Here is a 23,933-nt window from a genome sequence, read left to right as displayed (position 1 = left end):
TTGACATTTCCAGGATTCAACAAATAAAAAGCACCAAAATGTTTTTTTCTTGCTGAGAATTTTTTCCTTCTATCAGAAAGATTGCTGGTGATGATAATCAAACCTGATCATTCTAGGTTTGCAACAAACATAGCACTAGTCACTGAAGGCCATACTAGTGAGCTATTGAATTCTGGACTAGTACTCGTACAGTTTATCAGAGCTCATGGTATCTTTCTACTGAGCTGAGAAAACTAGACTAAACTACAGACACCAACATCTTATGGATAAAAATGCATTTTCACAAAAGAACAAAAGACCCAAAAAACTCTCGATTACAACAGGACAAAAGTATAACTGCCAGCAATGGCTATGGGTGAAAACGTGTGGTGCTCTCCTGCAGGAAGACACCAGGGAAGCGGCAGGTGTCATATTTAGGGGGAGCGGGAAGCTCTCCCTCCGTGCACAACTCAGTGTGAAAGCTGTGAAGGAAACTGGCACCGCAGGATGTTTGTCAGGCACCAGAAGATGGTGTTACAAATAAGGGATAAGTTTCTCACCTGTCATGCCTTCAGGGGAACTCTCGCATCAAAAAGCTTGGGAAAGGGTAAGATCCTGGTGGGTTGGGGGGGTGGGGTGGGGAGGGAGGGAATCATGGGATGTGCTGCCCTTAGGGCATCTGGAAAAAAAAAACGGGGAGTGATCCATCTACATTAGTAGACTGAAAAATAACAGGAATGTTTCTGATTAGAAAGACAGATATTTTCTTCAGTAAAATGTGGAGCTATGATTTGGGAGTGTACAAAGAAAAAAGGTAACCCCTGGGAATTATGGGCCTCACTGTTTCATTCTCATTTCCACAAAGTGGTCTGTAGAGTTTAAAAGGGGCTCGTGTAAAGTTCGTGCATTCCTGCAGTGTCTGCGCTCAAGCTGGTAAACAGAGGCTGCAAAATGGATGGCAGAAGGAAGAACGTAAGTGGGCTATTATTTCAGAACTGACTGAGGGGCGAGGAAGAGATATATATATATACTACAGGAAACAGCAAACATTCTCCTGCTGTGGTCCAGAAGACATCATACATTTTTTTCATATTCTAAACAGAAACGAATTTTAAATCCTATGAAAATTTTAATGAAATCTGTCAACAGGTATGTGGGGGGAAAATTCCCACATTCTTAGTTACTGAATTATTCCATCCAGTGGCTACAATTAAATATATATTTTTCCCCCAAGCAATGAAAACTAAGTCAGGGTGAGGTGAGAAGACATGCATTTATGAGAGGATGTGTGTGTCAATGTGCCAGAGACTCTGAAAGAACCACTCATCCGGGCATGAGGGTTCTCACTGCAATGGGGCCGTGGTGGGCGGGACCTTCCACTGTGTGCTGCATTGGTACAGGTTTAGGCATGGAGTATAGCTACCCAGTAGCCCTTAGTATTCTCAAACATTGAGTGTGTGTGTGGTGGATGGTGTAACTTGCTTGTTTGGATCAGATCCTCCTCTCTTCTTCTACCTTCTCTGCTTCTCTGCCTCCCTCTGAACTTCTTCCCTCCTCCTCCTCCCCATTGCGTACTTGCCAAGTATCCTGTTGTATGACAATAAATCCATGTGGGTGAATAACAGTTTCTTACAAATTTTACAGGACAACTGAATCTTATACCACATTCCTTTCAAATTACATGAAAATCTAACTACACACATGAGCAGAGTGGAGGGACATTAGATTGTCTCCTCTCTCCCACCCCGTACAAAACACACCCACAGAATTGAGTTGTCATACTATCCCACCCACTCTGTAACCAAGAACCTCTGCTCAGCTGCTCACCTGCTCTGAGTAGTCATTTCCGTCAACGTCATCACTGTTGGAATGGCCTCCTGGACTCTGTACATCTATCCCATGACTCTCCAGGATTGCTGCTTCTTCGAAAAAAGCAAATAGATCCCTAAATTATCTGTTACATTATTGTAATAGCCAAAACACTGAATTTATCTTTGTGCTGAGGAAATCAGAATGTAATTAAACAAGAACCTAGATTCCTCTACATTTTGATTCTTTTAAATTGCAGACAGGTAGAATTCAGCTGCACATAGGCCAGGAGAGGAACACAGTGGTCGTTCTGGAGCCCCTGCTGCCTCACATGCCACATCTGAGTGGTTGACTGTTACATACGTGCTTCATAAATACTTACCAACTAATTAAACAGCCCTCCTGTCTTGGGGTTCTGTAAAGTGTTTGAGAATTGTATTGATGGGGAGTAAGTTTAGAATTGAAACACAATTTTAGAAGCTGAAAACCAACCCCCACCCCAATCTCATTAATTCATGTTTCTGAAATGTTCTTCTTAAAAATCTGTGTTTTGCTTAACAGAAACCCATGGGGGAGGGGAAGGAAAAAAAAAAAAAAAAAGAGGTTAGAGTGGGAGAGAGCCAAAGCATAAGAGACTCTTAAAAACTGAGAACAAGCTGAGGGTTGATGGGGGTAGGAGGGAGAGGAGGGTGGGTGATGGGTATTGAGGAGGGCACCTTTTGGGATGAGCACTGGGTGTTGTATGGAAACCAATTTGACAATAAACTTCATATATTGAAAATAAATAAATAAGTAAATAAATAAATAAATAAATAAACAAACAAAATAAAAAATCTGTGTTTTGCTATGTTCCCTATTAAGACTCTTTCATTCCAGTTCTATTAATCGTACATTTCTTAATACCTAAGTCACAGCCCAGTAACAACAAAGAAGCTCAGGGTCTCACTCACTCTCTCAAGACCTTAACAAGCATCTTTACTATGAGGCACAGGAGTAATTGGTCAGGGGCCAGGTCTAATTCTAGATTCTAGAACATTAAGAACAATGCCATTATTAGTATAATACAAATACTGCAAGAAATACTAATTCTTAAAAACACAAAGAAAAACATAAGGACAATTCTTGTTAGGCTTAAAAGTAAGGATTGTTAAGACCTGCAGTTCTAAACTGCAGGTACTTTCAAAAAAAACCAAAAACCAAAAACCAAAAACTGATGTCTAGGACTGCTTCAAAAAAGAAAGCAGCCTCTCTGATACATTACCAATATTGGCTCTCCTCTTGATCTCCTTCCGTCTGTTAGCAAACCAATTATATACTTTCAGGGAGGTAACTCGTTCCAGATCTGACAGTTTTTTGCCTGTGAATGCATGCAATAAAATTCAGATAGTCTGCATCTGAGACTAGTTTTAAGGAATAATACTTTTTGAAAAGTTCTTTTGATTGCATTTATTGCCAGAACAACAGATACAGGGGGATTTTTTTTTTAGTAGTATGTATGCACTTAAATTATTACTGAATGAATAAACACTAAATACAGAAATAGCAACTAATAACAAAATATTTCAGAAAACCACACAATACTAAAGAAATTTCAATACTAAATACAAAATTAATAAATTCCACAAATTCAACTCTAGGGTTCAAAGGTCAGATGATAGCACATGGAGGCTTCATTCAATTAGCATCATTCTAGATGAGTGTGTTACTCTTCATCAAGTTTCCAGGTAGTTGAAGTTTACTTAAATCTTTAAAGCCTTATATAAACTAGTTTCCTGCTGTCTTAAGACAGAAGAATAATTATTGTCCATGTTTTCTTGACTCTGACCATCCATTATTATAACTATAGTAGAACACATAGCACAATTCAGGTTGCATTTTAAATTTATTACCTTCTTTGCTGTCAAATGTGAATTCTTACAGATTAACACCATGCCTGCAAACAAGGGTCCACCTGTACCTTTTCCTCCTCCCCTGTCCTTTTCTGTCTACTAAGCTTTTAATCCACAGTGGGTGGAGAAGCCAGAAAAAAGGTTAAGGTGTTGATGACACAGGGTGAAGTGTTTTCCAGGAAGGCTCTGAGTTCCTGCACAGCTTCTGGGGTGGGACTGTGGCTGGTGTGAGGTTAGGGTATAGGTGTCACTGGAGATGTGTCTGTAGGGTCTAGATTGCTAGAAGTCAGGCTTCCGGGTAAGGGAGAATAAATTACAGTTTAATTATGATAAAATATTGACACTTTTGTATCTATAGCCTTTAGGCCATTCAAATTAACTGGCCAAATGAAGATCAATTGATCATCTTAACTGAGAACAGTTTCTGGTAACAAAAACCATAAAATGTGGAATAACATTTTAACACATGGAAAAAAAGTCTTGTATCTTTAAGTGGCTCCATTGACTTGCACGGGAACAACAGGACTTTAGAATGGAACTACCCTAAGTTTTTCCTAACGATGCAGAACTCATCCCAATGCAGGAAAGATTAACAAGCCAATTTTAATAAGAATTCATTCTTCAAACAGGAATACAGAATTATATAACACTGGCAAAATACATACATACATACATACATCTTTTCATTTACAAGACTTGCTTAAATATTCCAAACTTTAAAATTATTTTGGATTGATACAGTTATGCTCTATTTTTAAAGACATCTATCTAGTCTTTATCATTTCTAGGCCTCCTATCTTAAGCAGGGATACTCTCTTGCAACCTTCCATGTGAACACCTGATCTGGACCACCAGAACTACATCCCCGAGAAGTACCACCCGAACAGGACAGGGCAGTGACTGCACAGGAGGGTGGTGGGAATGGAACCTAGGGCACTCAGTTGCAATGAGTAAAAGAAGATTCTTGTCCCAGATGATGACGTGAGGCCGAGAGCTCCACCGCTGAGTTAAGTGGCAGCTGCCGCCTTACCTGGCTTCTGTATAACTGCATTGCAAGCATTTGCAATTTCTTCTCTCTTGGCTTCATCTGGGTATTGATTCTCATTGAAGTAACTGCAGGGGCAACCAATTAAGACACAAAGTTTGTACTTTAAGAAATGTGCTCTCATTAAAATGCTAACCCACTGAAAAATCACGTTCTTCTTTATGATGTGGCATTACAGCATCTAGTCCAGGCTGTCCAATGGAGCTTTCTGTGAGGATGGAAATGGTCTGTTCTTTACTATCCAATAGGGTAGCCACTACTCACATGTGGCCGCTGAGCAGCTGAAAGGAGGCTGATGTGACTGAGGAAGAGAATTTTTAATTTGATTTAATTTTAGCAAATTTAAATTTAAATTGCTAAATGTGACTAGTGGCTACTATATTAGTGCAGGCCTAGCTACTGCTTTGCCTCATTGAAAGATGTCCTTGATATAAAAGTTGCCTGTATACATACAGTTGGCTGAAATCATAGAGTTGTGTTACGGAGGTGCTGGTAACAGTAGGATCTTTTTGTGTGTGTCATATTGGTTGTAGTGGCAAAAATTTTAGATTACCAAATTGTGCAGAACAAATTACAGGACATCTATATTTATACACAGCTATTTAAAAATGACTAGGAAAAAATAAGAGCTCTATCCACTGACCTGGAGGGATGTTTACAACATTCCTAAGTGAGAAAAACAATCTGCAGAATAGTATGCATGGAAAATGCTATTATGGAATTTGAAAAAATCCTGTCTACGTGTACATAAATTTGCATGGATAAATGCTTAGAAGAGTACACATCAAGCTGTAAAAATCAATTACTTCATTGTGGGGGAAGGGGACTGGTGGTGGAGATTTAAATATTTTTGTCTTTTTTCATATGTTACAAAAGCACATATTACTTCTGTACGATAGTACTTAAAAGAAATTAGGTTTACTGAACTTCTCTTTAGCATTATCAGACCTGTGAGACTCTATGTGGGAAGAGAATGCTTACTAAATGCTACTTCTGTTGTCATCTATGATTTTAAGAAAGAAGATCTTCATACTTTGAATCCATCAACTTATGATCAGGAAATAATCCCTTGTCGAGGTGCTAAACCTCCCCTCTCTTCAGGGGCCTCCCTTCTCTTACAATGCAGCTTTTCCATTCCGTCCCCCTCTGGTAGATGTGCCATTCACCAGGAATAAACACAGGAGGCCGCAGACCCTTCTTGTGAGCCCCCAAACCCGACTTCTGACCCCACCTCCCATCCCCGCCATCTCCATGGAGTGCATCCTTTGCTGTGGTCCCGACACAGCTGCCAGGACTGGAAAGCCTTTCCTTTTTGAAAACAATAAGTCCTAGAACTAGATCATACCAGTCCTGTCAACCATCTTCCACAGCGGTCTGCTTGATTCTGTGATTTAAGCATCTCATCCTACATGATTTTCTAGTGCTCATACCAAGTGACTGTCACCGTAACTACCCCACTCCCACACTCTCACTGGACCTTTACCTTTACTCCACTTGTGCGAAAACACTCTGAATTAGTTTCAGGAGCCGGCAGCACCGGCATCAACTGGGAGCTTGTTAGAAAGGTAGAATCCCAGACCCCACCTCAGACTGAATCAGAATCTGAATTTTAACAAGATCTCCAGGTGATTCGAATGCACATTAGTGTTTGAGAAGCACTGGATTAGCTTCTTCATTTAAAATTCAACGAAGACAACAAAAGCAGTTATTAAGTACCTAACACTGTATGTTTGCACTGTGGGTAAAAAGAATTAGATAGTTTATGACTTCAAGGAGTTTACAATCTACTGGAGGAAGACATGGAAATCAATATACTTGTGGCCAAATTCCATAGGCTGTCTGAAGGGAGTACTCCTGGCGCACAGATGAAAGTGTGCTCAGTGTGGTGTATGGGCACCCAGAAGGATGTGGCAGAGGAAGTGTGGTCTTGAGTTAGGTCTTGAAGATGGGCAGGAGTTTGCAAGGCAAAGAAGAGGAGGAAGGGTATTTAATGCAAGGGGAACAGCATGTGTACAAGCAAAAGGTAGATAAAAGCGTTGAGGATTGTGACCACAGAGAATTCAGAGTGGTTGGACTATGGGGTTCACAGGAAGAAATGAGGAGATATTAGCCTGGAAAAGTAGGATGGGGTCAGCTTGTGATGAGCCTTATTTGTTCTTGTCAGTAGTACAGACATCACTTTGAAATACAGGTTTCCAAGTCACATAGAGACATACTCCGATCTGTGTTTTAGAAAGATTACACATCTTCCAGATTCAATCTTCTGAATTCAACCTCCATCATCTTAATTCTGAAATTCTCCAATCAACTTTCTACTTACCTACTCCTCCTCTTCAAAATAATTTTTTCACCTTCTTAATACTCTCAAATCCTTTTTAAAAAATGTTTATTTTATTTTTGAGAGAGAGAGAGAGAGAGAGACAGAGTATGAGAAGGAGAGGGGCAGAGAGAGAGGGAGACACAGGATCTGAAGCAGGCTCCAGGCTCTGAACTGTAAGCACAGACCCGACACAGGGCTCGAACTCACAGACTGTGAGATCATGACCAGAGCTGAAGTCAGATGCTTAACCAACTGAGCCACCCAGGCGTCCCTCAAATCCTTTTTTTAATAAAGTTTTTATCTATTTACTTTGAGAGAGAGAGAGAATTGGAGAGAGGCTCCATGCCCATCGAGGAGCCTAATACAGGGGTGTGGGTGGAGTGATGTCACAAACTGTGAGAGTCGGACAAACCAAGAGTTGGATGTTCAACTGACTGAGCCACCCAGGTGTCCCTTGAATCCCTTTAAAAATGCTCCCCCCACCCAACTTAAAAAAATCTGTTTATCTATTCTTTTTCTGGCCTCACCTTTCATTTCTTAGCCTGAACTTCATGGTGAGCCAAATCAATAATATCCCTTGGGAGAAACTTAGATTATTTAGCTTTTCTGTCCTTCCACCATACCTGTCCAGCCAATCTCCTACCCTGCAGAAAGCACCTTCCACAAGTTTTCGTCCATCCTTCTCTCACGGTACCAAGTGTTCCTGGACAAAGTCATAAAATAGGGCCAGTTGGTTTCTTTATAAATCTGTGCTTTTCAACCTTAACTGGGCCCCTCATTTCTGATGGGAACTCATTCAGTCCTTGCTGTTTTTAATATTCCATCTTTCAGGCCCCACTTACCTGAAACCTTTTCACTCTTAAGTCCCAAGCCCTCAAACCCACCACTGTCATTCTTTTTACAGATGACCTTGCCTCCTCTTTTACCAAGATAGAGGTTATTTAATGAAGTTTGCTTAATGTTTTTAGCTTTTCAACTTCTAAACTTCTCGGAGTACTGCTCATTCATTTCTTTATCTCATGGTAGAGGAAGATGTGTTCTCTTCTTCAAGGTCTCCTTTTCCACTTGTATCTTTGATCTCTTCCTCCTTTCTTTCATTTGCTCAGCTTTCTCCTGTCTTTCTTGCACGCCCAACCTTTTTCCCTATATATATGCAATTACTCTATTTTGCTGATTTTATGATGTATGTTTATTATTATAATCTCTAAAGTCAGGTTATATCTTATAATTAGTGGTGTCTAAAAATAACTGTCAGTGGTTTTTTTTTTGTCTCCCCTCACTGTACACAAAATAAAGGTGTGTCTTACAATCAACGCCTTCTCAGATTTGATGGAATATGGTTCAGACCTACAGGTTCTATTTCAGTAGCAGCTCTAGGGCCACTATACCTCATTATGGCAACTCTTCTTCCAAATTACTGCAAAGCCAGTGATTGACTCTATACCCCTATAATGTCTACTTAAGATTCCTAGTGCACATCTCTAGTCATGGCACTATTCTGTTAAAACTTTTTACAGATTTATTATAGAGGTGTTCAGAGCTCTACCCCAAACTACCTTAGCTTCTTTATCTGCTGCTACTACTATATATGCACGCTACAGTCTAGGAAAATGGAATAACCTTGTAAACTCCTAGTATCTCTGTGCCCTTCTCCTGCCAGTGTATTTGCTTTTTGCCTCCCCCCCAGCCCAAATCTTGTCTTTCAGGATATAGGTCAGGTATTAGCTCTTGGCCAGTCAAAGGTAAATATCACTCCATGAATCCCAAAGCACTCCATCTGTCCCTCTCTTACATTTTTTCATCTCGTATTATAGTTATCACTGTATACATCTCTCCCCGACTACGTTGAAAGCCACTTGAGGTACAAGGCTGATTCATCCTTATATGCCCTCCTCACTGATGACAGCACTGACAAGTCAATAATGATGAACAAAGTAAAGTCACCCTCAACCCAGTGTAGGAGTTTCCAAAAGAAATAAATACCACTGTAAGTGAACTGGTGAAAATCAAGAGTTATAGAAGTATTGTAAGAGGGTCTCAAAGATACATATTAAAGAGATGATTATCTCTTGAGAGCAAGAATACTGGGATGAATGGAAGACAGGGAAATACTAGTGGTAATTAAGATTGGTTTTCACATTGTTTTATATACTTCTCAGCTGAATTTCTGAAATGAACATATGCTATTTTTATAAATTTTTAATAAAAGAACTTTGGGAAAACACTGAAACAATTAAACACTAGTTTAATGATTAATACTCCATAAACAATTTATGTTTGGAAAGTGTATTTAGATCAGCCAGGAAATATTAGGATTGTGACTACTATTCTAATGATTAGTAGAACAAAGCCACAGTATGTTTGGAAGCTAAGTTAGAATTTGCAGTTATTCATGGCATATGTGATTTAATGAGTTAAAAAGTCTTAAAAATCATTTTTACTGTGTATTTTTAGGATCTAATTATATAAAAGTAAGATGATCAGAGTAAAAATAAGTCAGTAACTTCTTCCAAATCAAAGAATGTAAGAACTCACTATAGTTTTAAATCTTTAAGCCTGACAATTAGTCATTTCTTCTCTGTTAAGGTCCTATTATTTTTATAATTAGAAATGTAGGACTACTGGGGCGCCTGGGTGGCGCAGTCGGTTAAGCGTCCGACTTCAGCCAGGTCACGATCTCGCGGTCCGTGAGTTCGAGCCCCGCGTCAGGCTCTGGGCTGATGGCTCGGAGCCTGGAGCCTGTTTCTGATTCTGTGTCTCCCTCTCTCTCTGCCCCTCCCCCGTTCATGCTCTGTCTCTCTCTGTCCCAAAAATAAATAAAAAACGTTGAAAAAAAAATTAAAAAAAAAAAAAAAAAAGAAATGTAGGACTACTGAAAATATAAGTTTTCAGTAAAATGTACTACTACAGCTGGAAGTGTGTATGTCAGACTATGGAATACCACTTTCATCTTTTGCCTTTCTATAGTATTTCAATGTTTAAAAAATATGAATTCAAGACAGACAGTATAATCTAAACTGATAAAATATAGTTTAAGATACCCCATCGTAATTATATAAGTTTAAGATGTACTAATTAAAAATATTCATTACAAAGCTCTTAAATTTTTTTTTTTGCAGTGGGAACAGATACACAATACCAACATAAAGTGGAAGCGGTTTTAGGAAAGACAAAGGTAGGCCAGGAAATAAAATATCCAACAAAAATGTATTACATGACTGTGAGTAAGGCCCTGTACTTGAGGAGTGAACGTAAGTTCAAATATAAGCCCTCATCTTTAGAACATGTGGTTCAGCTGAGGAGGAATATATAAAAAAAGTTAAATAGTAGAAGGAGTCAAAACAACAGTCAAAACAGTAACAGACAAACCAGAATACACCTAGCCGCTAAGAATATAAATGATGTGCTAAATAAATTCAGAATAGATTTCCCAACCCTGATCTGGGAAAGCTCACTGAATTGGGCAAGCTTTTGACGAAGGCACAGACTCCAGGCATTGGTGAGGAAAGGTCAAAGTTAACAGTACAGACAAAGATATAAAGGCATAAAACCCTGAAATGTGCTTGGAAAACAAGACAACTGGTAATGCAATCTGATTAGACTATAGGGGTTATTTACAGGGAGATCTTGGTTTGCCTGAGATAGGGCTGTTACCTTGAATGATTAACAAACTCACTTGCCCAAAGTATCCCACTTTAGACAACACGTGGTCACCCTGCAACCACATCACATTATTGACTTATCTGAATTTAGTGTCAAAATGCCCTAATATTTTTCATATGTGCTCTCTGAAAGAGGGCATGTTAATTGCTCAGAAAAAAAGGAAGCATCAAAGAAGATGGTTAACTATAGTTTCTATCCAGTTACTCAAAAGAGGAGCTATCTAAGCCCAAAGAATCTGCATGGCACATAACAGAAATTCAGTAAGCAACTGTTTGATTAATAGATGGTTGAATAAATAAATACATGAGGGAATACATGAATGAAAGAAAGAACAAAGATAAAAACAGAGAATAGTGGTTTCAGTTAAGGCTTTTTTTTTTTTCAGTTTTTTAAAGTTTATTTATTTTGAAAGAGAGTATGTGAGTGCTCAGAGAAGGGGCAGAGAGAGAGGGAGAGAGAGAGAGAATCCCATGCAGGCTCCGTTCAGTCAGTGGGAAGCCCAACAGAGGCCTCAAACTCATAAATCGTGAGATCACAACCTGAGCAGAAACCTAGAGTCCAATGCTTAACCCAGGCGCCCCTTCAGTTAAGGCTTTTAATGAAACCAAGAATATCTTTCAGGAGAAAGCCAACTGAGATCTCACCATATTATATATTTAGACTAAGATATAGTTGAATAAAGTTATATTAGTATAATGTTTATTTCTGACATATATATAACGAATAGATTATCAGCGAGGTTGGGAAATAGGCCTAATGACTTTAATTTTGGAAATAATCATTTAGGCACCCCCCCCCCCCAAAATGTTAAGTCCTCGTTTACCCCAGGCAATTGGCTAAATGGTGGCAAAGATAATCAGACCAGGGATGTGTGTATGTAATAAAACATATAAAATATTACAGAATGGACTACATTGGGGTGCCTGGGTGGCTCTTTATTTCGGCTCAGGTCATGATCTCACAGTTCATAAGTTTGAGCCCTGCATTGGGCTCCATGCTGACACGTGGAAACTGCTTGGGATTCTCTTTTTCCCTCTCTAGCTTATACATGGTCTCTTTCAAAATAAATAAGTAAACTTAAAAAAAAAAAAAGAATGTACTATATTGGTGGTATAAATATAGTATATAGGAACAAAGAGGAATGAGCATTTGTGCAGGGTCTTAAAAAAAGAGCAGGGAGGGTGGGTAAAGTGAATTTATACAAGGCAGAGGTAACAACATATACAAAGAAAGGGAGTTATGAAAGAGCTTAGAATGTTCTGAGAATGTGGAGGAACATGGCTGGAATATATTGTACCTAAGGTGGGGTAGTTGGGGATCAAACTGAAAAAAAACACTGGGTCCAGATTTTAATATGACAGAGTTTGCAGTAAACTTTTTAGGCAACTGGGAATGAAGGTTTTTACAGGGGTATTATATGGTCAGATTTATTTTGTAGGGCAGTATCTCTGGTTATACTCGACACAGAAGCCAGTTAGTGTGGCAATAGCTGAGGAGAGGGTCTGCAGTAGGCTCAGGCATGGAAAGAGAGAAGAAAGGTGAGATTCAAGAGACATTTCAACATGGGAATAACTCAAGACCTCCTGCATTTAGGAACCTCTATCCCCATACACAAAAAAGATAGCCTTAGGAATAGTCCACGCTATTTATCATTTACCTTCAAGCATTTTAACCTTTAGATTATGTCAAAGAAATAGATATTTCTACTGTTACCGAGTGGACAAATTATAGGAGAATTTGTCATATTAAAGTCTCTAAGACTCTGAAAGAGATCTGTTTCTACACTGGAACTCTGGAGTTCAAAACATACTTCTGTCCCAAGTAAGAATATTTTATAGTCCTAGACATTTTCCAAGACAAAAAAGGGAAAGAAATGTAAACAGAAATCTACAGGTAGTAATAAAAAAGTAATAAAATAAATCCTAAGGCACTACACTTTTATAGACAAAGGACATCGTCAGCTGAGTAATCAGTGAATATCTTCACAGAGAGAAATCAAATGATCGTTTTGCCAGACAATGACAGCAAAGAATTAAAATGAAAAGTGGCAAAATAATTTACATGAAATGAGAAACCATAAGCTAGTAACAAATGGAAATGTCCTTGAAGCACTTTCATTTCAATAACACTGAAGTCTATAAAAATTGCAGCCAGAAAATTCCTCCTTTTGTGTCTTGGTGAACATATAGAAAAGATGGGGAAGGACTCTTTAAGGGATAATGGCATGTAAATGAACTTTTTTCTCCCCCTATGCCTTTATGTGAACTATGTCTCCTGGAGAGATATTTAAACCTCGCTATTTTAGTAATTCAAAATAAGGTTTCAGGACCTTCAAACACTGCCCACTATCTATAACCCGGTGTGCATTTCTTCACTACTAAGTAAAATTACTGAGCAGTAGACAGGAAAGAGAATAACATGAAACTAAAGCACTTTGGAACCCAACTGTCCCATCTCCTACTTGAGTCATCTATGTGTTACATGATCTTTGGCAACAAAAAAATTCTACATTTTATTTTCGTTTGTTTTTAAACAACAGACTGAAGACCGAGATGAAATGGGAAAACCTCCAAGCGTAGCAGCTATCTTTTGTTGATCCATAAAGGCCTAAGGAACCCCCTTGGTTCACATTCACGTGCAAACCAGGATAGTGATATTCTATATTTTATCCAAAGATGTCAAAGTCCCTCTGATACTAATCAGACCTTAAAGTACCCCTGAGAAACAATCAGGGACCAGAGAAACACAAGAGTAGAGCTAGAAATTAGCTATGCATATGATTCTTCACTAGTTAATGTAGACTTCAGGACAATTAGGGACCTTGAAAGATTATGCACTGATCAACATACTCATTTGAGAAATGGAGACAATGACAAGCTTATAGATGACAAGCTCTCCCAAAAATTATAGAACTGGCAAGGATCAGAGCCAAGCTTTTGTTCTCCTGAGCTCATGTTCTTTCTACTACTGCTTGCTAAGAACACTGCTGGGTGTAGTGAGCTGAATAGTGTCACCTAAAAATTCATGTTGGCCTAGAACTTAAGAAAGTGATCTTATTTGTTAATAGGGTCTTTGCAGATGTAATTATAGTAAGGCTCGAGATGAGCTCACACTAGGCCCTAAAACCACCAAGAGTGTCCTTGGAAGAGAATGAGAACACAGACACAGGGAAGACAAGTGTGGAAATGGGAAGCAGACACTGGGAGGATGAATGTGCAAGTCAAGGACCGTGGGCAACTGCTAGGAGGTAAAGAGAAGTGTGGAAGTGTTTCCCCCTCAGAGCCTCCAGGAGAAACCAACTCTGCTGGCACCCTGAGTTCAGATTCTGGCCTCTAGAACTGTGCGAGAGTACACATCTGTTGTTTTAAGCCATCCGGTTTACAGAAATTTGTTAGGTCTGCCTGGGAGACTAATACATCAGGGAAATAGAGTCAGTATAAGAATGGCCTTAAAGGCTAATGTGATTCAACTATCACAGTTTGATGGACTTTAGTTCACTGTAGACTAGAATAAGCAGCTGTTTTTGTAAGTAAGTAGTCTATCAGCTAAACAAAAGCTTTCTCTTCTCTACAAAGTTTGGTCAAATACTGAAACATTCAAGCTTCAATTCCGTTTCTTTCTGTAATCCAAGTTAGACTACAACCCTTCTTCTGATGCTTAACACTGTCCTTCAATGGAACAGTTTTCATAAGCTCCCATTTCAAAGCTTTATTAAAAGTTTTTAGATTGGCTACTTCTTGATAAATAGGGCTATGAGACTGCCATATTCACTTTTATCTGCAACAATTAGTGCAGTGCTGATTTTGAAAAATCTTGGGACACGAAGTACTGATAACTACTTCTGTAATACAACCAAGATTACTGATAATTAAAAAATCTGCTAAGAGATACGTAATAAAACAAGTATAGTGAAATGTTATTGGTAGAATCTAGGTGGTAACTTTTCAATTCTACTGTATGTTTAAAATTTTTCATAATAAAATATTAGGAAAACATTAATAATAAAATGATAAAATGCTAGCAGCATCCCTACTAAATCAGAAACAATGTAAGAGAGCCCAATTTTTTCTCTGGCTACAATTTAATGTTTTTCTGAAAGTCCTAGTTTGTAGAATAAGACATGAAACAAAATTAAGAAACAAATTGGGAAGAAGGGCCACAAAATTATCATTGGCATATTATACTATACCAAGAAAGCCAAGGGATAAATTAAAAATGCCTCAGAAATAATTAGATGGTTGGGCACTAAATAGACAAAAATATCAAAACTTCCCAATGTATCAGTAATAATCAGTTTGATACAATCTAACAGAAGAAAGCATCTATTTAAGAGACCAAGAGAAATGAGAAACATAAAAATAGCTGATGAGAAAAATATAGAAACCACATAAAAAACTAAAAATATTTTACTCACTTTGTTGAGGTATAAAAAAGATATAAGAAATGAAGAGGCATATAACACATTGATAGATAAGAATGAATAATATGAGGGGTGCCTGGGTGGCTCAGTCGGTTGGGCGACCGACTTCAGCTCAGGTCATGATCTCATGGTCTGTGGGTTTGAGCCCCATGTTGGGCTCTGTGCTGACAGCTCAGAGCCTGGAGCATCCTTCAGATTTTGTGTCTCTTCTCTCTCTTCTCCTTCCCCCAATTGTGTTCTATCAAAAATAAATAAACATTAAAAAAAATGAATAATATGGCAATGTCATTTCTTCCAAAATGAATTAAAAGTTTAATGCACTTTAATCAAATTAAAACACACATTATTTTCTTCTCTCCTTTTGCTCGGTGGGAGTGGTAGGAGTCAACAATATGATTTCAATGTTCACCTGGAAAAACAGACGTAAATGGCTAAGAATGTTTTGAAAATAAATAGTAATGAATGGGCCCTATCTTGTCAAATACTGTGAAATTATAAAGTTATAATAATCAAAACTGTGATTCAAGGATTACCGAGATCAACAGAACCAACAAATATAATAACTTTATATGCAAGAAAGGATCTTTTTTTTTTTTTAAGTTCATTTATTTATTTTGAAAGACAGAGAGAGCACAAATAGTGGAGGGCAGAGAGACAGGGAGAATCCCAAGCAGACTCAGCACTGTCAGCACAGAGACCGATGTAGGGCTTGAACTCAGGAAACTGAGATCATAACCTGAGCCAAAATCAAGAGTCGAACACTTAACTGACAGAATCACCCAAGTCGCCCCAAGAAAGAAAGAAAGAAAGAATCTTAAATTGAAGAAGAGAAAATCAGCTATCTAGAAAATAAGGCCAAACTAGATCCTCAATTTACAGACCCAATAATATTAGGGTTAAATATAAAAGTGAAATCATTTAAAAAATAAAATAAAATAAAATAAATAAAATAAATAAAATACATACATACATACATACATACATACATACATACATGCATACATACTAGAAGAAAGCATCTGAACAAGGAAACAAATGATGGAGGCAGCTGCACAAGAATAGAGCAACAGATTTACCTATATGTAAATGAAAAATAAATTACAAACAAGTGCAAATATATAGCAGAAAGGGTTAATGATCTCATTCTAAAAAGAGTTAATATACAAGTAATACACAACAGAAAAATGGCTAAAGGAAAAAATAAACACCAAACATGAATAATAAACATGTACAATGTTTAGCTTCGCTAGCAATCAGAGAAGTTTAGTAGACAAAAATAAAACCCTGCTTTCACACCTACTGAACAGGCAAAACAAAGCTGATTTTTCCCTCCACAAAAAGATGATTACAGTGGGCATGGAAGGCAGGCTCTGGCGACAGGGGCAGTATATGCTCAAGGCCACTGTTAGTGATGTGGATCAATTCAGCTTTCTGGAGGGAAGTGGTGGTAATATGGCCAGACGTATCATTATTCTTTTTTTTTTTTTTTAACGTTTATTTTTGAAGGAGAGAGAGACAGAGTGTGAGCGGGGAGGGCAGAGAGAGAGGGAGACACAGAATCCGAAGCAGGCTCCAGGCTCTGAGCCATCAGCACAGAGCCCAATGTGGGGCTTGAACCCATGAACTGTGAGATCATGATCTGGGCCGAAGTCGGATGCTTAACCGACAGAGCCACCCAATGCCCCCAAACGTATCATTATTCTTAAGACAAAAAGCAAGTACAAACATGGTCATTGTTGGTACTATTTAGGAGGGCAAAATTGGGAAGATTTAAATGTTTAATAAAGTAATAATAGTTAAATAAATTATCTGAAGAAGAAAGTCATTTAAAAAAAATCACATTTTCAAAGAGTTCTTAATGACATGAAAAAACGTTGGAAAAAAAGCAGGTTACAAAATCATGTATGTGTTATTCTAATTATGTTAAAAATTATATATAGAGAGATACATAGATAGAAACACTAAATGTACCCAAATATTTTCAGTTATTTATGAATGGAAATATTTTATTTTTTACACCTTATGTTTTTTAAAAGTTTACAATGTGTAACTATCAACTTTCTAATAAAATGTTACCCAAAACAGAGTTATGTAATATTACAAAAAAAAATACTTCTGATTAATTTTAAAACTGCTTTTCAAAATGCCACTCTCTTCTTTCACCATCCCTGTATCTGTCTACAAACTGGCAATCTAGCCAGTTATGAAGTCAGGACCCAAACTAGATACAGTTGCCAACCTAAATGTCCAGCTACGAGGGACTGGGTAATAAATTATATATACTCTTAAAATGGATTTAGTCATTAAAAATCATGTTTTCAAAGAGCATATGAATGATCCTAAATCTAAAACTATGTATCTGGTATAAGCTTCTTTGAAAAGCTACATACATAACACAAAAATGACTGAAAAATTCATCAACAAAATATTTATGATGATCTCTAAATAATGGTGTTAAAGGGTATTTTAGTTTTCTTCTTTATATTTCCTTACATTTCTCTTTATTTTGTATAATATGCATGTGCTAATTTTGTAATTTTAAAAAGCATTATCTGAAAATAAAGTTTGCAGTCTCAAAGCATGAGCAAAATAACATTGCATAAATTATTTTTAAATGATTTTCTTGCTTTTTCTTAATGCCTTTCAGCAACAAATTTACACTTTTAATGTTTGTTTTGCAAACTCACTATAATACAACAAACAAAAGATTTCTATACTAATGTATTTTTTATAAATAAGAGTTCATTTTGAATTCTACAGATTTATATCGGCTTTCTCCAAATCAGCCTTCTGGAAGGTTCACATGATTATAAAGAAAAGCTAAAATATAAATGAGTTCTATTACAGAAGAAGCTGTAAGTTTTCATGGCTTTGCAGCTTGTTAAAGTTTCAGAATAGAAAAGCCTGTAAAGTGGAAAAATCAGTATTACCCTATGAACAAATTAAAGAATTCAGATATGAGAAGCTGAATTTTGGAATCCTAATTCATAAATGCAATGGAATGCCATAAACATAACTCATTACACATGGATTTAGATATATCACAGAGTAGATCCTGACAAAGAATCAAAGTACTTTAAGCTGGAAGTATTACCAAGTCACCCTCTTTATTTTGCAGATGAGGACATGAACTTTATACAGATGAGACTTGACTTGTTCAAGGTCACATGACCTAGATCTCAGGTTTCCTGACTCAGTTCATTGGCTCGAAGGCCTCACAGGAATGGTCATTATTCCGTTAAGACTTGGTATTGTTTCAGACTTCCTTTAAGATGCAAATTTCTGTAGCAATGAATCATCTAAACCAAACTGTTGTAAATTTCACAAGCGCTCCTGGAAGCAAAGATGTGACAGCATCAGTAAGAAACCCAGGACAGCCCCAGGACCACAGCTATATCTTCACCTAAAGGCTCTTAGCAATTAGGAAATCTAAAACTGCTTTGGAGACAACCACAACACTGACCTACTTATTTTCCCCCTAAGCAGTGGAGAACTAAATAAACTGTGGGACTTGTTCCTTAAAACATAGTAGTAATACACATTTAAATTCTATGTATATAGAGTAGTTAACCTAACAGAAGAGTTAGCAGTACCTCTTCAGACACTAGTGTGCACGCGCGCGCACACACACACACACACACACACACACACACACACGCTTTCCAAGTCCATATCAAGATGGTAAGATGCTTTTCTTCACTTGCTTAAAAAAGAAAAATCCAGGGCGCCTGGGTGGCTCAGTTGGTTAAGCGTCCGACTTCAGCTCAGGTCACGATCTCACGGTCCGTGAGTTCGAGCCCCGCGTCGGGCCCTGGGCTGATGGCTCAGAGCCTGAAGCCTGCTTCTGATTCTCTGTCTCCCTCTCTCTCTCTGCCCCTCCCCCGTTCATGCTCTGTCTCTCTCTGTCTCAAAAATAAATAAACGTTAAAAAAAAAAAAAGAAAAAGAAAAATCCATATATGAGAGAGTTATGGATACCATGTATGAAATGTGCCCAAATATAAAATTTTCATCTACCATACCGGTGGGAACTGTGGTACCTTGGAGAGTGACCTGTTTCTACCAGAGGGCATACTCAGAAGCACTGAAGGCTTGGAAGTCAAGGCATTGAAGCTGGTGTGCCCCTGGCTCTATTTGCTTCACTCCTGGCTGGGTTGCAGCTATATCTTCCTTTCCCTGTTTTGTCAGCCTTTGCTGATAGGAAGTAAGTTTACAAAAGAGACTTGTAAGGTGATGTGATTAAGTATCTTACACCTGGTGTACAAGATATCCTAAGGCAGGGAGCCTATTTTTAAATATAAAGCACTGAGTATAAACTGGTCACTTACCAACCTGACACTACCAACCAAAAATTTACTATAAAGTGAATACCAACAGAAGAGGATTGATCAAATCAATCCATTGTCTCCTGCATGGTTTTTCTTACGATCAATACTATTCTGCAAAGTAACTACTTCTTGCTAAAAGGAACAGTCTGTATCTAAAATGAGAACTTGTTCGGGGCGCCTGGGTGGCTCAGTCGGTTAAGAGTTCGACTTCGGCTCAGGTCACGATCTCGCGGTCCGTGAGTTCAAGCCCCGCGTCGGGCTCTGGGCTGATGGCTCAGAGCCTGGAGCCTGCTTCCGATTCTGTGTCTCCCTCTCTCTCATGCCCCTCCCCCGTTCATGCTCTGTCTCTCTCTGTCTCAAAAATAAATAAAAAACATTAAAAAAAAAAATTTTAAATGAGAACTTGTTCTCCCAGGGAGAGGTCTCAACAAATAGTAAACCAACCACAGACAACAGCACAGATTCTTTATAGAGAATCAGGAGTACACTAGTTGGGGATTATCCTCATACCTCCCTGAAGAGGGAGAAACACACTACTTTGTACTTAGGGGTACTTACTACTTCCTCTAAAACTTAACTTTTTACTTCCTGTGTCATAGGTTCACTGCTGTTTTTATTGGGAGTCAATCAAACCACCCAGGATAAATGACTCTAATTGCCTTTTAAAAAGCCAGATTAATTCTGATAACACTTGACAAAAAACATACTACTTACATCAATATTGTCAGAGCTGCAAGGTTATACCAACTGTATACAAGTTAAATTCCTTCATAGTAATACTACCAAGCAAATCTGGGGTATAGTTATGTTCCAAGGAAGATGTTTTGATAACAAAGTATAGTTTCTATTCCTTAGAAAGATGATAATTATAGGGTAGTCTCAAAATGGTTAGAACCTTTTAGTGAATAACATTTCAAAGGAGGAACCAATGAGACAGAATGATGAGGCACTATTATGATTGGGATTTCTAGGATATGCAGGTTTTCAAAGTATAAAGACCATTTTCAGATACTACTTCCTATTGCTGAAATTACATAGTCCATTTAGACTTCCTCAACCAAAAGGCAACTAAAACAGAAATAGAATATTTACCCACCAAGTCCATATTCTACTATCCCAAGATCTTCAAACATAAAACACATAAGCAAACCTTGGTACAGGCTGTGAATGTTTAGTCTACCAATAATGACTTCCTAATGCACTATTACAATGAGTGGGTACTAAGTAGAAGTTCAATAAATACTTGTTGAGTTTAAAAAAGAAAATGCTCATTCATTTTCTGTGAAGATTTTTCTGTTAGTCTATAAACTGATCTCTGTCTGTATTAATGTTTATAATATGCTTATAATTCTGCTTCTGGGATGAATCATATCTTCATTGGTGACTCATCACCTACAACACCAATATTTCCCAAACTATATATACTTTATTTCTTTGTAAACTGTGTCCAAAGAACAGTATGAGGAACATGGGGTCTTTGTCGTGTTTAATTGGTCAAGGGACTAGAGAAATGAGGGGTCTTTTTTTTTTTTACAAAATGAAACTGCTGGCAAATCTATATGAGGATAGTGAGAATTTTTAATCTGCCTCAAAAACACTGTGATAATTTCTTTTGGCTATTTCTGTTTGACCAAAAAGGAACCAGGAAGTGTAATTTGCCAATTTTAAAATGCATTTAAGGTCAGTTCATCTTCTTACTGGCTATGAGAAATGGATTGGGATAACTTTACCTGTCAATAAGTGGGAAAGTTTTGTTGTTTTTTTCCTCAAATAGTCTAATGGATTGAAATGAGGTCATGTCCAGGCTCCTGCTGTCTTATATAAATGTTAAGAACTTCCTTCTATTTGCAGAGATACAGGAGGTGTAGTTCATTATGTTCTACACGAGTCATTCCATAAGAAGTATGAAAGAGGTTGAACTCTTTTTAAAATTCAACTTCCAGCATCCATTAATTCCAAAATTTATAGGAAATTCTTGCAGCATTTTCCATCTTAGAACAGCAATGACATCAGAAGTGAGGGAAAGGAAAACCAGCTTGCCAGGGGTTGCAGTGATGGCAAGACAACCTAAGGGAGGGCAGAGTACATATATTTTAGGTTCTCATTCATTTTAGACCAGAACAAACATTTGATTTTACAGGACTCAACTCTATTCCCACAGAGTGGTTTGTGTGTGGGGGGAAATGGTGGCATGATGGTCAGGCCAAGAAAAAATGACATCAAGGCACTTGAAAGTCATTTTTCTGTTGTTTTTGAATCATTTTGATTGGATCATTTTAAATCATCAAATTATTATTCATCATAGAATTGAACCGAATTGAAGGACTTACAACTTTAACAAAAAAAATCCCCTATTCTGAGCCTAATATGTCTCATAGGGGATACATGGGGATAACATTTTCTAATTGAAGTTGTAGAGCCTTCCTAAATATTTAAGTTTTAAGCAACACTTACTGATGTCAGATTTCATGCACAGCACTGTGCTAGCCTAGGAGCCAGCTAAACATAACCACACCCTAGCCTGTGGGAGCATATAAACCTCACCACTGAAGTGCCAGGTAAAATTTACTTCATGGATAGTGAAATAACTCATTCTGGTAAAGATATGGTTCAAATTTTCTTCTATAACAGAAGTCAGTAGAAGAGTTGGATTTTATTTTATGATAATCCACTTCTGTAATGCAAGTGAGCAGGGGAAAAAATGGGTCAAAAGATTTCTTTAAAAAATGGAAACAGTTGGAATTTTAACATATTTCCTTGAACACATAGAAAAGAGAATATGATTTAGGCTCTTGTCTTTAAAAAAAGGAAGGCTGAAAAGATATTTCAAAATAGTTTCAATTTTTTAATTCACAGGATGTTTCGCAAATATTAGAACAAAATCTGCCACTATCCTCAAAATAATTTGACTCCCTGTCAGAAAAGAGTTCCTACTGATGCTTTATATGTGGGAGGAAAATGGCAGGAACAACCTAGAAAATGGATTAAGAGATTTTTTTCTTCTTCCAATCAGGAGAACAACCATACTTGGGCATGGATGCAAATACACCTCCTTTGAGAAAGACAAATGTTACACTTGTGGCGCTACAAGGGTTTTCCACAATCTGGATGCAACTTACTTCCAGCCCCATTTCCTGCCTGACTGACCAGACACTCCAGGTACCTAATTTTTCATGCCTCTGTGCCTTTGCCAAGAATGCTTTTCTTCCTCTTCCCAATGCATCAAAACCACAATGCTTTATAGGACCCTGCTTGAATGTTGCCTCAGTATTGCCTTTCCTCATACCACTCTCCTCGGTCCCACTGCACTTGTATGTTGAATGTATCTTTATATCTTTTTTACATTATTTTAATAATGTAAGTTTTCTTTTATTGCTTAACATTATTTCATTCACATTTTTGTTCAGATTTACATGGTCACATCTGTCATTCTATCATGACATTCCATTCAATAGACTGATCATCACTGACTCAGGCACTTCCTAAAAAGCTATCATGGTTACATGTAAAGAAGTTGAAAGAAAAAAAGTCTCTGAATTTCCTATCCAAACAAAATTACTATCTTAGTCAGATACATGACCTCTTTGGTCCTAGATGTAAAGAAGTTATTCTCTTCAGTTAGTCCACTCAATTTAGCAGCAACATAACACAGAAGAAAATGAGATGTAAGTTTCTTTGCAATTGTAAAGTAATGAAGGAAGTTTTACTCTTAAGAGTTAAAATGAAAAATAGGAGTAAGCAAATTTCTTCTAATGAGTGAGGATATTTTTTTGTTTTCTCATAAGAAAGAAGGAACTAATCCTTACTACCTAAGCTCATAAAATGTAGGTGAACAATGATTTCTATGCATTTTCAGGTTGTAATACCCTTAAGGTATTTCATTACTATAATATAAGAACACAGAAATTGAGAGATCAGAACACAAGCTGACTGACAAGGTGCTGAGACAGATTATATGAATATACATAAATACAGTCCTAGATAACTAGTCTTCTGATAGAACTTAGTTATCATGGAGGGGATTCTGTTCTTTGAAGTTATTAATCTATTCATGTTGTTATGCTAAGCACCAATTATTTTCTAAAGATTTAATTCTAGGATTGGAAGTGTTTTCCTATCAAAAGCCATGGAGTCTAAGAACAAAGGGTCCACACGAAACAAATTATTTAGAATCATAGAGCAATATAATTTGAAAACTTGAAAGATCTTCAGAAATTCTATAACATTTACTAATTCTTTGAAAGATATAATGGCCAATTTGTTTTTAAATGATAAAGGAGCATAATACTTTATTCAATAAGTATAGGAAGTACTAAAGTATACATCGCAGTTCACATTATGATCAACTAAGAACAGAAGTGTGATGGTAGAAGGTGTACTTAAAGGAAAAAAATGTGAGGGAGGGAAAAGGGAAGACTCAGAGGGCATGAGAGAAGTAAGAGATGAATAAAGAAGCACAGACAAGAAGAAATTCAGTGAAA

General features: G+C 37.4%; 1 protein-coding gene across 8 annotated transcripts in view; it reads right to left on the bottom strand.

The window, feature by feature from the left end:
- Positions 1–23,933, bottom strand: part of HMBOX1 (homeobox containing 1) — a 198,141-nt gene that overhangs the window by 14,297 nt on the left and 159,911 nt on the right. For 3 of the 8 annotated variants that reach the window (XM_042983540.1, XM_042983541.1, XM_042983542.1), the window contains exons 7-10: positions 4,708–4,790; positions 3,050–3,145; positions 1,807–1,901; positions 1,495–1,566 (exon numbers count right to left, since the gene is read on the bottom strand). In XM_042983540.1, the coding sequence (XP_042839474.1) occupies positions 1,495–1,566; positions 1,807–1,901; positions 3,050–3,145; positions 4,708–4,790 (346 nt within the window). The remainder of the gene's footprint in view (positions 1–1,494; positions 1,567–1,806; positions 1,902–3,049; positions 3,146–4,707; positions 4,791–23,933) is intronic. The other 5 variants (XM_042983543.1, XM_042983544.1, XM_007097120.3 and 2 more) reach the window with 5 other exon arrangements.

Source organism: Panthera tigris, chromosome B1 (assembly GCF_018350195.1).
Source record: "Panthera tigris isolate Pti1 chromosome B1, P.tigris_Pti1_mat1.1, whole genome shotgun sequence".
NCBI classification, from domain to species: Eukaryota; Metazoa; Chordata; class Mammalia; order Carnivora; family Felidae; genus Panthera; species Panthera tigris.
The sequence above is the reverse complement of the archived record's forward strand: the minus strand, read 5'-3'. Positions and strand labels throughout refer to the sequence as shown.